This window comes from Geospiza fortis, unplaced genomic scaffold (genome assembly GCF_000277835.1).
Source record: "Geospiza fortis unplaced genomic scaffold, GeoFor_1.0 scaffold121, whole genome shotgun sequence".
Taxonomy (NCBI): domain Eukaryota; kingdom Metazoa; phylum Chordata; class Aves; order Passeriformes; family Thraupidae; genus Geospiza; species Geospiza fortis.
The window spans coordinates 2,075,846-2,093,734 of NW_005054346.1; the positions used below are offsets into that span (position 1 = coordinate 2,075,846).

Sequence of the window (17,889 nt, forward strand, 5' to 3'; positions counted from 1 at the left end):
TGACATTGAAAAACTGGACTATATACATTTTTTATATTTATTTATATTTACAATCTACAAGGAAAATAGCTATTAAAAATAACTAATTTGGGGAACTAGAGTGAATCAATGGCCCTTTCAGACTAAAGACTGTTTAACATCATCCTATTATTCATAGATTATGGTTACAAAGGCCAAACATCCTCAGCTGTACTTAAAATCTATGTTTTCTCCAAGGATGGATGCTATGGCAACTCATGGCAACTCAGCTGTTCCTGGCCCTGTAACCTTCCCTTCCCAGGCTAGCATTGAATCATGGCAGTATTTGGTAATGTATGCCACTAGATCCTTGAATTTATTCCCAGAAGAATTACACTTTCCTTGGGGGAAAAAGTAAAAAATACATACACAATGCTTTCCCTAAACCAGTACAACACATTGTTGTAAAAAAAGGCTACATAACCCATTTCTGTCAAAACAAAGATTTACGAAGCTATAGGTGATACAATTCATGTAAATCATCACTCTTGGTCATCTCTTCTTGTCACCTGTGAGTTTAAAGATTTATAAGAAGATAAACATACTGTGATGAGAATGGATATTTTTTTTTACTTTGCAAGTGCATGTTGTATGAGGAATAAATACGTCCTATACATATACCAAACAAGATAAACAGCTTTAATAATGAACATATGTAAATTTATATTTTAAGAATGGACCATAAAGTCCATTTAATGTTATTAGAAGATAATAGAATGATGTTAGAATGTGCAGTGTGCTCTGAAAGCAGAGGGGCAAGAAAGCAATCTGAATACTACACAATGTTTCATACAGGCCATTGAAGAACATTTTGAGAAATCGGGTCCCTACATTTTAATAGACAGTAAGGGGGGCATTTATGCCTCATTTGCTCTGAAAATAGATTGGACTCAATCTATAAGTTAGAGTCAAGGATCCCAGACATCTTTTCCAACCTAATTGATTCTGTGTGTCACTGTGGAATCATATTTTTATCTGTAATTCCAGAAAACCAGGGCTTAAGTTTCTCAGCTTCTTTGATACCAGGCTAAATAGACACTTTACTTTGCAGTATGGGTCACCAATAAAGCTCATAATGCTTAATAGGTTTTCAAAAACTGTCTCTAGAGGGAGAAAAAAAGAATAAAGGACCAAAAGCTAGATATAAAATGACCAAAATAAGAGGTCAAGATTTCTGATGCACACTCATGAAACAACAGCTAAAAAATTTTGTCCAGTGACTGGCTTATAATTATTTGTCCCTTACAAATGTCTATTATTCCACAATTTCAACAACAAAATGAAACAGGGAATTATCATATTATACAGGGAGACTATTTTGGAGCATTTACACTCCTACCATTTTCAATGCTATATTAAAAAAAGCAATTGCTAGTTACAATAATGCATGTACATGCAATAGATTTTTTCCTCTAGGTTATTTTATTGTATACAGGCTCAGCAGCTCCATGCAGCCAACAGCTGACTTCCCTCATAGTAAATCAAACCTCCTGTGGTGAAACCTCACAGGAAGATGTGAGCTCAGAGCCGGGCTGACAGCAGCACGCCCTTGGCTTGAGGTGCTTATGGCTTCTCTGGACTTCTGATGTCTGAACAAGGAGAAACAGAAATTACTGGTGCTTTTGCCTTGAGCAGGAATTACCACAGCCAATACTGCTGCTCTGAATGAAATACATCTGAAAGTATGAGACCCTGACTAGAACAGCAATTATAGAAAACATAACTCTTTCTTATGTGCAAGCATTAGGTCATGCTAGACAAAAGCCTTTAAAAGTAATTTTTTTGTTGTTTTGTTTTTTTTGATTTTGCTTTTGTGTATTAAGTATTTTAATCAAAAAGATCATGATTCAATAGCTTCCAGCAACTATGAAAGAGAGTAAACCTTAAAGCACAAAGGTGAAGTTGTTACTGGAGTGCTCATTACTGCATGCCTTTATCATATTTTAAGCCAAACATTCTCTTTCTATTGATATGACTACATAAATATATACATGTTGAAATGTACATATATGCACAGACATGTATATCTGTGGATATATAAAAATATTTATTTTCTTAGCAAAGTTAAGGTCTGTGTAAAAACATTTAGAATACTGAAAAAGGTAGGACCTCTAATTCCTCCTTTGGAGAAAAGTAACAAGTTCCCTAAATATCCTCTAAAAAAACCCACTCTCTTCAAGAGTACAATTCCTTTTGAATTCTCACTTATTTAATTGTAGATTGATAGATTCATATATATTTAGATCATATGCAAAAATTATGTTGTGAGGTTTGATTGCTACAGCATAACTACAGGCCACTGTTGTACAAAAAATAAAATTTATTCAGACAGTATGTGTCTTGCTCTAATGGATTACATAGCTACTGCTACAAGTATAACTATTTCAGAATACAGTTTTTGTTTTAATGTGCTCATATATAAATCCTCATTTGGGAGCATTTGAAAATGAAAATTCTTTGGCCAAAAGAACAGCCAAATGCAGATAAATTCTCCCTGGGCTCTCTGAATAGTTAGTACAATTCAAAATCAATCTATAACAATTACCAATCCAAAGAACTGAGATGCTATACAAAACAATTCTGACAAAATGTGGAAAATGGTAGCATAAAACATCAAAACCCCAAACTATGCTTGAACTTGAACCAGTCATTTCCAGTTTAACAACACTGACTCATCTCTGCCTTATGTAGATTAGTTAGTGTAGTACTCTAGAAGAAAACACACAACTCTGGAAAACTCTGAAGTGCAGAGATGTAATGATGTAAAACATCTATTGGAGTCTGAAACTCAGCCTAACAATGGACAAAGATCAGACTAATCCTTCTCCTTCATTATAATGGCAGCTACAGAAGGGCAGAACTTTAGCTTATATGCCACACCATCAGGCACTCCTAATGCCACGTAGGTCCTCCTTCCAAGCAGTGTGACAAGCACTGCCTCAGACATAGATGAGTTTACTGATTACAAGCACACACCCATAGCAGCTGCCTGCAGCCATTAAACACAATTCTGAAATGAGCGTTCCATCTTTAAACCTCACGTCACATTCTTGAAACAGTAAAGTTAACATTCCAAGAAATGATGATGGTGACAGGAAAAAGCTTTCTCAAGTGCAAAGGGCCCCATATGAAGTGCATGCTCATTATCAAGCCTAGTTTATCTAGGCTTCCACAAGATCACATTGTGCATAGGGTACAAATGAAGACATTCCCTCTGACCAAGACTTTTTTTTCAAGCTTCTGGCTATGCCTATCATGTGGCTGGACAAGACACATCAAATGAATCTGATTCCAGTGTTAAATTCCCAAGAGTACTGTCCTATGAGTGTAAGGCTGGAGTGCACAGATTTCGGAAATGCTTTTGGGAAGACATCTTTCAATGCCAGTAGGTAACACTTAGGGTATTTCTTCCTTTGTCCTGAGTAAAAGATTTTTTTTTCTTATTTATCAAAGCTGCAGGGACATAATGCTATAGTGCAGTTGGATTTTTGTTATATAATCCCAGTATCCTAAAGGCCATTACTAGGTTGTTTTCTGGAGCAGATCTCATTCTTCTCCAACAGGTGGTGGTGGCTGACACAGCTTGTATAATCTGACAATGACAAACAAACAAACAAAGCAATTATTATTATTCTGAGAACTTGGTCATTATTAAAATGAGTAGATTTAAGGAACACAAAGTAAAGCTACATCTTTCTGCACTGCAAAATGAAAGGTATTAATTCAGTTTAATACCATCAAGGTAAAATTAATAAAATCTTCTTTGTTTACATTGAAAGTGGAATAATTAAAACACATATGTATAAGCAGTCTTATAAACACATGTCAATGCAGAAAATTTTCTTATTTCTGTACTGAAGGTGCCTTCATTAATCCTATTAGCAGGTGTTGCCCTGGATTTCCCTATTGAAAAAGCTGCTTGGTGAATGTAATTGCCTCCAATTCTGTTTTGTCTTGGCCCAGTCAAAGCTCTCTAGAAATATTTCCCTCAAGAACTGGTGCTGTTTGAAGTACCTGAGACAGGTGTCAGACATGTGACACTAGCATGCAGATTTTAAATTCTCTCTCCCTCTGGTTCTTCATGGATGAACTCAACAGCAGTAAGATTTGCTTCAAAATATTACCCCAGTACAGATTGAAATAACCACTGCTTTTATAAAGGTTTTTGGACTTCTATTAACCCCTTTTGAAAGGACTTGTTATTAACAGGTGTTTGAAAGTTTACCCTAACAACAGAAATACTGAAAATAAAAGGCAATCATTCTGACCTCACACCCCTTGCTCTGTACTCTTGTCCAGCACACAGTATCTCCTCTGAAAACACAGCAATTAGAACCAGCCATAGACATGATCTCATTTGGAGATTACACATATTCCTCTGGGAAAATGTTTCATTGGAGGAATAACAAAGAGAAATCTCCACCATAATGTGTTCTGAAGATCATTGGGCTCTTCCACATAGTCATATGGCAGATTCAGAAACTCAGTCATTTAAGGTCACATTGTGCAGACGCCAAAACATCTGTTGGGAGCTATATATAAGGCAATATACATATATCTAATATTTTTACACTGATGAGAGGATAAGGAATGATCTTTATACAGACAAGGATGCAGAGAAGAATAAACAGGGGGTGAATTATTTGATTCTGCTGGTATAATAAGGCAGTAATATTCAAAGCTGGCAGAAGACAGATAAAATTACAGTCAGAATCTCATCTAGAGTAATTGCAGTGGAGTTAATACTTGATGTTTTAGCAATATTTAATTTCTATGGAGCAAAGTGCAGAAAACTTCAGCCCCAAGTACTAAGGTCTGTGTATTCTTCAGGTTATAGCAGTAATCACTTCGATTGTCTTCAGAGCATGTGATATAAGGGAACTTGAAACAAACTAATGATAAGGCTGCATAAATCTCTCAGGATCTGAAGTTGCTGAAGATGCTATAGAGCAGAAATAGCCTGCTCTGAGTCAATATATATGGAACAACTATTTGAGATGGTACAAACATCAGCTGAGAAAACAGAAACAGTGGCAGTTGCAGACAATGAGAGAACCCTGTCAAGTGATGTTAATTGAAACCAAATATAAAATTGTTTTCAAAGCAGAGAACTAAAAAGCCATAGTATTGTTTAGCTATACATCAAAAGCATCCTGCTGATGACAATTCTGACTTGTGCATCTAATGCCCTGACGTGGAGGTCTGGGATATTCCTGTGACATTGCTATTGCTGCTCACTGGCAAGCGTGCCAGGTACGTGTTGTGTCTGTGTCCTCATCATTCTTCTTCAGCATTTCAGTGCTACATTGTGGGAGTTTCAGATGGAAAGAGGCAGTCTTTTTTTCCACACATGTAATGCTAAAAAAATCTTATTGCTAAGTTTCAATTTTTGAGAATTTAGATTTTTCCTTTATCACAAAAACTCTGAATCTAGATGAACATTCTGTCATGTTGGGATGGGAAAAGTTTGGGTTGCAAGAATTCATTGGCTGTCTCCATAATTATGTCATTAAGGAGCTCATTTAAGTCCCAAATCATACTGTTCAAAATAAGAAAATTCTTCACCCGCTAATGCTTTAATTGCTTTTAATGTAATAAAATGCTACTTTATTGCCATGGAGGCAAGACAGCTGACTGAAGATCTTTGGTCCTGCACTGCCTCTAAGCTAATCAAATTCACACAGTCATCTCTATCAGGTTTAGCTAGTTCCCCGTTTCCTTAATGAAATTTAAACACCACAGTGGATCTGTTATGTATTTTACATATATGTTTAGCTCATTCAATGTGTTCTCATTAGTCAACAAAAACATTATGTTTAAATCAGTAAAACCCAGTCTAAATTAGTTGTGGATTACTCTAACCATTTTAAGATCAAATTAAGAATGGTTTGGTTATTTTTATTTACAAGTATTGTGCTTTTAAAGAAATACTTCCAGCACCTGCAATCCATCACAACATTTAAAAGCTGGAGAAATATGGAATAACCCATTTTTCATTGTGATGCATGTTTCAGAAAGAGACAAAGAAAGACTACATCATCCCCAAAGGCAACTAGAACATGATTTTGCTGAGATACTGCAGTACAGTATTTCATTAAAATAGGGTTATGGATCTAGTTAAGAGTATTTACCCAAACCCAGTAAATATTACAAGTGATGAAGGACTTTCTCCAGTGTTTTCATAATTATTATGAACTAAGACCCATTTTTCAAAAATGGGCATGTTTTGAAGTGCTACATAGCCTAGACTTCTGCAACTAATCACTTGAAGTAAAATTGTATGGCTAATAGTGCAACTGATTTTATGTACATTAAGAGCCAAATCTTACCACATAGAGCAAAATATAGTCAATGTTTACTGTTAGCTTTTGAGCAGCTAGGACCAAAATTGGCACAAAGTAGACAAAACCATGGTCTAGGACAAAGAATAGGTTACCTTGGCACAGACTGTGGCGTTCGATCCCTCACTCCTAAATTCTTGGCTGTGTTTTGTACTCTTGCACCCTGTGGAAGAAGAAAAACAATTTTACTTCATTTATCCCACCATAAATTAGGAAGTTTTCTGAGCTTTGTGGATGAACATAACTATTGATTATAATTAATTAACACAAATGCTTCATCTCCCAAAATAACTGGTATCTTCTAAGGTGAGGAAAAAGTTAAAGCAATAAAGAAACAAAAATCTTGCCACTTGTCACCAAATAAATGCACACATATAGATCTTACTAATTTAAAAGAGAATAATTTAAAAAATAACATTTAAGGTTTAAAACAATCCAAACACACCTTATTTCAATTTGTTTGATTTTTGTCACTATTCCATGTAGAAGTCATAGATAAAGTTCTTTTCTGACATGTCACTTATTTCCTATGAACTTTTGAACAAACAAATAATACAGATTGTTTTCTATGAAAATACTAAATGAAACTAACAAAGAATGGCCTAAACTCAGGCACTAAATAAGGATTAGAAAAATGCAGGTCCTGATCTTCCTTTATAATCAGAGAATCTCAAAAACAAACCCCAAACAAATAGGCAGGAAACTCCTGAGATTGATTAGTCTAAAATCCCCACTTAAAGCAGGGACAAAAGAAAAGTTGGTCTCTCTCTACCTCGATTGATCCTTTCAAAAACAATAATGAAGTACTTTTGTCCCACTGACTCATCTAGTAAGGAGGAAATGGATAAAACATGCATAATATTTATATACCATTAACTATTGTGTGAAAAACACCCTCTTCTGCAAACATACCAGCTTACATATATCAAAGAACTTAGTAAAATTTCTTTTTGAATGATGAGGTCTAGCTCTTAAATTGCAGTTTTATTGATGTAGTCACAATAAAGAAATATCTGTTAGGCTTACTATGTTTTCTATAATTTTAAATGAGATGGAAACTACTTGTTCTACCAATAATAAAAATACTGACTCTCCATTTATTTCTCCTGTACTATGTAAATTCAGGACAAAATAATAGAGAATAAAAATGTATAACCTCAGAATCCTTACTGTGTAATCTTTAATTGATATGAAGTATCAAAGATAATTTATATTTCTAACAGAGCTGCAGTGCCAGGTGCACGTGATGTAAAATAGGTATAATACTTGATCCCAGTCATAGAGTAAGACTAGACCTTTCATTTGACTGAAATCAGGTACACAGGTAATTGACATGGTCTTGATTTACTGCCATGGGCTGAAAGTGTATGAAAAAGGCTAGGTGTTTACACACAGGCAGGCTCTCAGATTGTATGTAAATCAACATGTACCACAAAAACATACTGCATCCTTACATTTCTTTAAGGCAAAGAAAGGGTGATAAAGACAGAAAAAATAACTAGAATACGTATAAAAATTAAGGCAGAATATAAAATTCTTTTACTATAGCCGCATCTATCTCAGTAAGATTATCTCCAACAATTGGAAAGGCATGTAACTATAGACCATGACAAACATGTCTTTCCCCAGAAACTCCTCCAGAATTAAGTCATTAGTCATTCAATACTTCCTCTCTTCATCAACAAGTATGTGCTTAATTAACTTTAGTGATTCTCTTATCTTCTTTCCCATTTCATCTTGTACTCAGTCAAAAAATACACATCACTAACCTTGTGAAAGATCCACATCTTGGTACAATCTTAACTTACTACATCAAGAACCAGAGAATGGTCGGGTTGCTAAAATTTTAAGAGGTCATCTAGTCTCAACCTCCCACCCTGGGCGATGACACCTTGCACTAGACCAGAATGCTCAAAGTCCCATTCATCCTGTTCCCAAATATTTCCAGGGATGGGGCATCTATGGCTTCTCTGGGTAACATGTTCCAGTACCTCACCACCCTCACAGCAAAGACTTATTTATAAACCTAATGTCTAAAATTTATTCTAAAATAAAGACTCAATCTAAGCCCAGTGTCACTTTGAAGCTATTAGCCCTTCCATTACATGCCCTTGTAAAAAGTCCCTCTCCAGCTCTCCATTCTTTTAATTTGGTTTAAACCTGACAATTTCATTTGATGTGTTTAGTTCTGCACTGGTGAGGACAATGGTCAGTCCCTACCTGTGACACATGTTCTTTAGAAGTCTGTTATCCCCCTTCATGATGCTGAACAGTCCTACATTATTTTGTCTTTCTGTCTGTAAACTTTTCCCAACCATTGGCCAGTATTTTCCTGACTTTTTCTGAATCTTTTCCATTGTGCTATATCCTTATGGAAGGGATAAGAACATCAGATAGTTCCAAATGCAGGGTCATGACAGCATTATTTCTACTTTGTCCTCTATCCCTCCCAAACCATTATAGCTTCTGCTTTACTGATAACTGCTGCAAATTGAGCTGATGTTTTCTCCTCATATCCTCAGGTCTTCAACATGAAATGGAATGGCAAGCTCACAGTAAATTATTTTGAATGTGAACTTAGGGTTTGTTTTTTCCTTAGTGTCCTTCACTTAAGAGTAATCTATGCTGATTTTCATCTATTTTATTGCTCAATCACAAAGTCCTGCAAGATCATTTCTAATTCTTCAGTTACTGCTCATCTTTAATAAAAGAATTGAAAATAATTCAGTGGAGAATAGGAAGAATTATTAGTTAAGAAAATTCAACTGAAAAACAACATATCAGATGAATTGATTTCTTCTATCTATACAAGTAATGGCTTACCAGGGACATGATAATCGAATTTGGGATAGACTTTTTTAGCAGGAGCTGTAGCAATAGGAAAACAAAGTTATATTCAGAATAGATATAAGGAAGAAATGTTTTATGATGAGGGTGGTAACACAGTAACAGGTTGGCCAGAGTATGCTAGATGCCCCATTTCTGGGAACAATAAAAATGCTAAAAGTCTACTGCTAAATAGGGAAGAAAATCTGGTTGCTAAGTTTATGGTACACTGGACAGAAAATGGGAATTGAAGGGGGGAAAAATAGAAGAAAAAAGCCACTTGAATGAAACACGAAGTAAACCATTGTAATGAAAAGGTTAAGAAAACTCCAGAACAGACCACATGAGAAACAGCGTGCAGGAGTCCCCACTGCTGGAGGCTTAAGGACAGATACAACAAATGTGTGTCAGGAATGACATAGGGATAGATGTTGGTTACAGTTAGCCATGTTGAGTCCAGAGCTTCTGCAGCTCCAGTAGCCTTTCCTCAAAGCCATTGTCTAAAATTTTTTCATAATAAAGAAACCTCACCATGCTGAGACCTGCACATAATTAACAGCACTGAGAGCCAGAATATACACATATTTGCAAAAACTATCTAAATTAATTACATGCTGATCCTGTCAGTGCTGTGACTACCTCTGAGAACAAAACCAGCCTATTTTTACTTGCATCACTCACTAGACAAACTAATTTTAGTATCTTGCTCACATAATAAATCAAATGTATTGATTTAAAAAGGAGTCTAGCTTTATATAATCATGTAATTTATTGTTTAGATGGGACACAAATTAGACCTTACTTAAAACCACCAAATTCTTATTTCTTTTGAGGAAAAGCCCCCAAGAATTACTAGCAATTTGCTACCTGACATATTTTTGTCACCACTGAGCATCATTATACCATTTCTATTTCAATATACTGCTAATTTATACTTCTCCAATTCTATTCTTAATTGACACTGTCTCACATGGGCATAAGGGAGAGCTGTTTTACACGACTCTAGACTGCTACCCTCTGCATACCAGTACTGCCAGAGCACTGGGGAAAGATGATGGCAGTTCTGAGGCATCAATCTGGACTCTTCTACATGAACTAGTATTCTCATTGCCATGTTTAAAAATTATAGGTTTATTTTCAAGCTACACACTAATTTAAGGGTAGCAAAAACCAGTCACATAGAGAAAACATTCAAAAAAAGAAAACATTCAAAAATGCTCTAAATCAGTACAATACTTATGAAAATTATTCACAGAACCACTAGGTTGGAAGAGACCTTCAAGATCATTGAGTCCAACCCATGCCCCAAAACCTCAAATAAACCATGGTACTGAGCGCCACATCCAATCTTTTTTTTAAACATATCCAGGAATGATGACTCCACCACCTCCCTGGGCAGACAATTCCAGTATTTAATCACTCTTTCTGTAAAAAATGTTTTCCTAATATACAACCTGCATTTCCCTTGGTGCAGCTTTAAGGCTGTGTCTGCTCATTCTGTCAGCTGCTGCCTGGAGGAAGAGACCAACCCCACCTGGCTACAACCACCCTTCAGGGAGTTCTAGAGAGTGGTAAGGTCACGCCTGAATCCTTTTCTTCAGGCTAAACACCCCCAGCTCCCTCAGTTGTTCCTCACAGGGTTTGTGTTCCAAGCCCCTCACCAGCCTTGTTGCCTCCTCTGGACGTGCTCAAGCCTCTCAACATCCTTCCCAAACTGAGCGGCCAGAGCTGGACACAGCACTCAAGGTGTGGCCTCACCAGTGCCGAGTACAGGGAAAGGATGATCTCACTGCTCCTGCTGGCCACACAATTCCTGATGCAGGCCAGGATGCCCTTGGCCTTCTTGGCCACCAGGGCACACTGCTGGCTCATGTTCAGACAGCTGTGGACCAGCACCCCGAGGTCCCTTTCTGTCTGGGCACTGCCCAGCCACACCATCCCCAGCCTATAACACTGCAGGGGGTTATTGTGGCCAAAATGCAGGACTCAGAAGTTGGACTTATTAAACATCATCTTATTGGACTCTGCCCATCTATCCAACCATTCCAAGTCTCTCTACAGAGCCCTCCTATCTTCCAACATATCTACATACACTCCCAGATTAGTGTTGTCTGCAAATTTGCCAGTGAAAGACTCAATGCCCTCCTCAATAAAAATATTGAACAGAACTGGCCCCAGCACAGACCCCTGGGGGACACCACTGGTGACAGGCCACCACCTGGATGCAGCACTGTTCACCATCACCCTCTGGGCCCAGCCATCCAGTCAGTTCCTAACCCAGTAGAGTGCTCCTGTCCAGGCTGTGGGCTGCCAGCTTTTCCAGCAGTGTGCTGCTGGAGACAGTGGCAAAGGCCTTTCTGAGGTCCAAACAGACAACATCCACGTTTCCTGCATCCACCAGGCATGTCAGCTGGCCAGAAAAGGAGACCAGGTTGGTCAAACACGACCTACCCCTCCTAAACCCCTGCTGGCTGGATCCGATACCCTGGCCATCCTGTAAGTTCTATGTGATGACAGTATAAACTGTTCCATCACCTGGGTACTGAGGTCAGGCTGACTAGTCTATAATTACCAGGATCCTCCTTCCCACCCTTGTTGTGAATTGGCATCACATGGCCACCTTCCAGTCATCTGAAGCCAGGACTGCTGGTAAATGATGGAGAGAGCTTCACAGGCTCATCTGCCAGCTCTCTCATCACCCTGGGATGGATCCCATCTGGTCCCATAGATTTGTGAGCATCTTAGTGGCTCAGCAGTTCTCTGACTGCCTCCTCCTGGATAACAGGGGGACCATTCTGCTCCCTGACACCATCTACCAGCCCAGGAGGACAGCTGTCCTGAGGACAAGCCATCTTCCCACTAAAGACTGAAGCAGAGAAGGCGTTAAGCACTTTTGCCTTCTCATCTGCAGTTACCAAGTTCCCTCCCGCATCCAGTAGAGAACAAGAGCTGGTCTTGCCCTTCCTTTTACCTTTACTATATTTGCAAAACCATTTTTTATTATCCTTTAATAAAGTTACAAAGTTAAGTTCAAACTGAGCTTTGGCCTCTCTAATTTTTTTTCTACATGCCTTAGCAACCCCCTTAAATACTTCCTGAGACATGACCCTCCTTCCAAAGATGATACATCCTCTTTTTATTCCTGAGTTCCTTCAAAACCTCATTGCCCATCCAGGCTGGACATTTGCCTCATCGACTCGTCTTTTGGCACACAGGGACAGTCTGTTCCTGTGCCCTCAATATCTCTGTTTTGAAGCATGCCCACCTTTCCTGGACTCCTTTGTTTTTAAGGGCTGCTTCCCAATGAACTCTCCAAGTAAGTCTCCTAAATAGGCCAAAGTCTGCCCTCCAGAAGTCCAGTGTAAAAGTCTCATTGATGCTCCTCCTGATTTCACCATATATTGAGAACTCTATAATTTCATGATCACTATGCCCCAAGCAGTCTTCAACCACCACATCTCCCACCAGCCCCTCTCTACTTGCAAACCACAGGTCTAACATAGTCCCTCCCCTGGTGGGCTCAAAATATAGTGTTGTTATTATACTTTTAAAAAGGCATGAAAATATGATTAGTCACTTAAAAGACAATATAAATTATCTTCTGGCCTTTTCTGTTCATCAGCCTTTTAGTTACTTTTTTTCCTCAGAGTTCTCTGCCCTCCTGCAGCTCCTTCTCCATTGTCCTCTGTTCCACTGTATTCTTCTGTCCTCTTCACTCTGCTGCATCCTGAAGTCACAGTGCTGTCAGGATGCTTTACATAGTATTTTGTGTGTACAGTTGTTTACATGAGTATATACGTAAGTTTAAACCTTACCAAAAGATAGTTGGGATGTTTTGACAATTTTTTCTCTATTTTATAAATAAATCAAAACTGCTTAAGTAAAGCCATGCCACAGACCCAAGTTCATACCCACTCTCACAAGTTTGTCTCTTTCCTTTAGTTCTCACAGACCAGGTGCTTGCTATCTTACAATAACTGACAAGACAATTACTTTGAACATTGTTCCAACAGTACAGTTGGAGCTATTATTAGTCTTGTTCAACATGATCTTGACCTCATTCAATTAAAAATAAAATCATTCCTGAGGTTATCCATTCAATCAGGTGTCTCTGGTGCACCAAGTTGGAAAACACATCAGCTTCAAGTAGAGATAATTTCCTCTTGTGGAAAGCTGATGCTGACAGGAGTTAGTGCTGCTGAGTAACAGATGGAATAGATGTCCTTTGACTTGCCCCTCCCTGTGGCTAATATCTTTATTCCACAAAAGGTTTAGTGTGTAAATGGAATAACAAATTTTTTTGTTTGTTTTATGTAGAAAAGGCACATGTACTGCTCTTAACTAAATGTTCTGCATTAAGCCCCAAGAAGCCTTTTTATTTCTTGTTCTTCCAAGTTTTATTGCCTGCATTATGATCCTGACAGTTAAATCCTACAGATAATTTAAATATTAAATCCGAACAGGTTTCTAGAAAATACCATATAGTGTGTTGCTGAAATTACTCCAAAACATTTAGAATTTAATGGAGGGTTATATTTCTACTACAGAACTCCAAGACTGATTGAAAATTACGACAAAAGATTATTACTCTATTAAATGCCATAGTGGTTTCCTGCAAGAGAAAGGATGTGTGAAAAAAGCCAAGATATACTAGCACACATTTTTGCAGTATCTGTGTGTGGTATTGAGATATTGATATCTTTAACAGCTATTGATCACCTGCTGTTTTACTTCAAAGAATGCAGCCTCATCAAAAGGCCTTTTTTCACATCTACATTTGAGCAAGTACAGCTACAGCTGCTCAAAACCATGTCAGTTTCTTTCATTTTGTCTTTCATTTTCATTACATAAATGCAGAAGATACAAAAATGAATCACCATTTTTAAAAATGGCCTAGATCTGTATTTTGAAAATGTACAATTTGACAGAATACATCCTACAAGTAGATTTATGCAAACCCCTACAATCATCTTTTTTGACTGCAAAATACACAGATCTGCCTTTTGTCTAAATCTTCAGGAGCAGACATCAACCTATACATGCAAGTTCATCCATATAACTTGCATGTAAAGCATATATACTGCATATAAAGCAGTAGCCTTCCTTTCAAGTCAAGTGAAAGCTCTAATTCCTGAGCAGATGTACATTCAAGAACCTCAAGGACGATTATTCACCACAAACTTAATTTACGCACCAAAATAAGTGAAAGCCCAATACAAAAAGGAATGAACTAAATACTCTGTATTGGCATTGGTACATTGGATCTACCAATGCTCAGCAGCAACACTTCCATACAACTGATGCAAATCTATGGTTTGAAACTATCCACAAAATTGCTTTAACAGACTAAAGGTCACACCTAGCATACACATATTTTTCTCTATAGCAAGTTAGAAGCAAAGTACAGCTTTTTAATCATCTTCATAACTGTGATTGCTGCACAAAATATGTAGTAAAGTTAATGAACATAATAAATTACGTGCCATCTAGAACCCAGAAATTATGAACCTATTCTTATCTGTGATTAATTGTTACAATATTTAATTATGGGTTTTTTTAACTTCAAGATCGAGTGCATCCTGTATTTTGCTTATGATTTTGTTGTAAGGTTGAAAGCTACCACAGGCTGGGATATATGTTCCATACGCATGCAGAGTGATTAAGTTCCCCTTCAACCTCTCTCTCATCAACTGAACAGGTTGAGCTCTTTAATCTTCAGTTTATAAGTTTTGTCTAACAACCTCTGGACCATTCATATTCGTCCCTTGAATTCCTTCCAAGATACATCCTTGTGAAAGTATTTTCTGACAACAAGATACTCTAGAAAATGTTGTGTTAATACAGTAGAGCGTAACCCCCGTTTTCAGTTGATATTACTTTTTAATCCAATATTTTTGGCATACCTTCACACCAAGAGTTCATGTTGAGGTGGTTATCTATCCACAACAGCCCCTAAATATTATGATGGCCAAAGAGTGAAAAACACTGTTTTGCAATAATGACATTGTCCTCAGGAATCTTGCCTGGAAATTAAAAACAGTAGTATTTGTTTCTCTCCTTCCCTTCTATGCTAACACTTAATTCAGTGCATGAGTCACTTTTTACTGGCAATATCTAATAATCTTAAGTTGTTTTTATCAATCATATGTATTAATATAAAAATTGTCTTACTCAACAGACTATTCTGATGTAAGGTGACACTAAGGTAGTTAGTATACAAAAATCACTTAGTAAAATCATAAGAGAAAGCAAACAACTGGTTAGAGATAGCCTGTTTCTGTATTAAAAAATAATAATTAAAAAAAAAAACACCTTCAACAATAGGGAAGAAAATGAAAAAAAAAAAAAAAGGCAAAACCACAAACAACAAAGCATCCAAACTAGGACTCAGACACTGTACAACATTAGGATGGAGGCTAAAAAATGTTTGGTCAAATCATTCCTGTTTGATAACTACGTGTGCTGTTTGGAAGCACACAGGTCTCTCCTGTCACAGCATACATTGCAGGTGCGATATCCATGATACACAGAGTATCATAATACAATTTCAGAAAGCTTCAACCCATACAGAGTGACACTGTATCACATCAGAAGGCTTCAGGTGTCTGCCCACACAGAATAACATTACATCACCCCAGAAGGCTGCAAGCATCTGCCCTTCTTTTTCTTTAGCCCAGCCTTTTATACCTGTGATTGTTTATGCATTGCACCTGTGTGCCCTCTGTTCCCTTTGGTGGTTGGTCTGTGCACCTGGGCACTCCATGGCTCATTGCTTTCAGTGCTGCTCACCTGCTTTCCACAGCTGTAGCCCACTGCCCTAGGGTGACATAATGATGCTTGTATCCCCATTCGTGTGTTCTGTTTATGCTGGATATTATGTTCTGTGCCTTCAAGACTGGCTCTGAAGAGTTAAAGTTTTGTTTTGTTATCAGCCTGCTTCCCTACAGCTGGCAGGACACAGAGAAAGGGCAGTACATAGTGCTGCTTTTGCTTTGCTTTTTGCTTTGCTCTCACTCTTGCTTCTGCTTTGCTCTTGCTTTTTGATTCTGCTCATCAGTTAGTTTAGCTAAGCAGTCCGAATTTTTCCCTGGACTGTTTCTCCTTCGCTTTTTTTGGAACTACTCGAACCTGCTCCGGACTGGGACCTGGGAAACACCGAGAGTTTGCACCCTGTGGCTGCAGCAGCCATTCCCAGCACCAGAGAGATTGATAACAGAGCGACCACTCCCAAGAGAGACTTTCTGAATTTGTCATCATTTTTCAACCCAAACTTCTGTCATTCATATCAATAAATCCCCCCTTTAGCAAACCACTCATCACTCCAAGCACTATCCCCTGAACCTGACCATGAACTTAAGCTTCTTTGACTCATTTTCAAGCCCATCCTTCCTAGAAATCCCACTAATTCTCATCTCAATAACATTCCCAGCTCTCTTACTACCCTCGCCAGACAACTGATGAATTACTAACCGACTCTCAACCTTCCAGCTATGATTTATCAACCTAGTCACAAAACAACTAATAATACCCCTAGACAAAAAAGGACAAAAATTAGCCCTAATTTTAACATACCTCATAATCTTCCTCCTACTCATTAACCTTCTAGGACTGCTACCCTACACATTTACCCCAACCACCCAACTATCTATAAACGCAGCCCTAGCTCTCTTCCTATAACTAGCACCCTCCTAACAGGACTGCAAAACCAACTGATGTCATCCAGTATTGTTCATTTTGTGTGCTGAGGGGTGTTTTGCCTATTAAATAAAAAAGTTCTTTCCACTTCTCTCCAAGGAATCCTTCCTGAACCAGTTGCAGGGAGGAGCCATGTGGATCTGCTTTCTGGCGGGGCCCCCTTTTGGAGGTTTTCTCCCAAATTTGCCCAAAACCAGGACACCCACTCCCCACTCCCAGTTACCAAAGCTGTGTGCCTACACTCTGGCATAGCAAGTCCCTCACCTGCTTGCGCATGACGTCCGTCGCCTGCATGATGTAGCGAGGGGGCAGCCCATGGCTCCGGGCCAGTGTGATCGCCTGCTCCAGGGTGACGCTCAGGGTGCAGCTGCAATGGGGGAAAGAGGTCAGCTGTCTGATATCGCCTCAAAATAACTGCTTTTAAATCAATCCTCTTTTTGAAAAAATTATACATAAAAAGATTACATAGTAGATGTGCCTCCTATACCTCCCTCACCCATGCAGGCTTTGTTTTGTTTTGTTCTTAAGGAAAAAAACCCAAACAAAACCCAACTCCCCCCAAAAAACCCAAAAACAACATACAAAAAACCACACAAGAAACTATAGCTTGGCAAGTGCACAACTTGGAGAGTAACAACCCAAGAAAAAAAATTTTTTGCAATTATATAAATCCCTTTTCAGGTGGTTTCTGCATGTTCTCCCCCTCCACTCTTAAACAAGACCAAGGCTTTGTACCAGGATCCAATCTCTTACAATTAATTTAGCTTGATTATTGTCTTGGCACATCAGTGCAGTGCAAAATTAAGAGACATTTACCCCTTTCAAAAAAGAAAATAGATGAAAACTGCATTCCTTCAAATGAACTGTCCTGTGCTGTTTGCCAATCTTTTTGAAAAAAACGCTTGGACAAAAACTGATTGTGGTTCCTCATCTAACAGAAAGGCTGTCACTGTTGTATCAGAGCAACCAGAAAAGAGCAGTAGGACAGACAACCTGCCGGGACACCAGG

The 17,889-nt window shown here is 38.2% G+C and overlaps 1 protein-coding gene across 1 annotated transcript in view; it reads right to left on the reverse strand.

The window, feature by feature from the left end:
* Positions 1–2,318: 2,318 nt before the first annotated feature.
* The window catches only part of PREX2 (phosphatidylinositol-3,4,5-trisphosphate dependent Rac exchange factor 2), a 110,185-nt gene continuing 94,614 nt past the window's right edge, over positions 2,319–17,889 (reverse strand). Inside the window, exons 32-34 of the mRNA XM_031058645.1 lie at positions 17,145–17,247; positions 6,455–6,522; positions 2,319–3,610 (exon numbers count right to left, since the gene is read on the reverse strand). Of these exons, the coding sequence (XP_030914505.1) occupies positions 3,565–3,610; positions 6,455–6,522; positions 17,145–17,247 (217 nt within the window). The 3' untranslated portion in view covers positions 2,319–3,564. The remainder of the gene's footprint in view (positions 3,611–6,454; positions 6,523–17,144; positions 17,248–17,889) is intronic.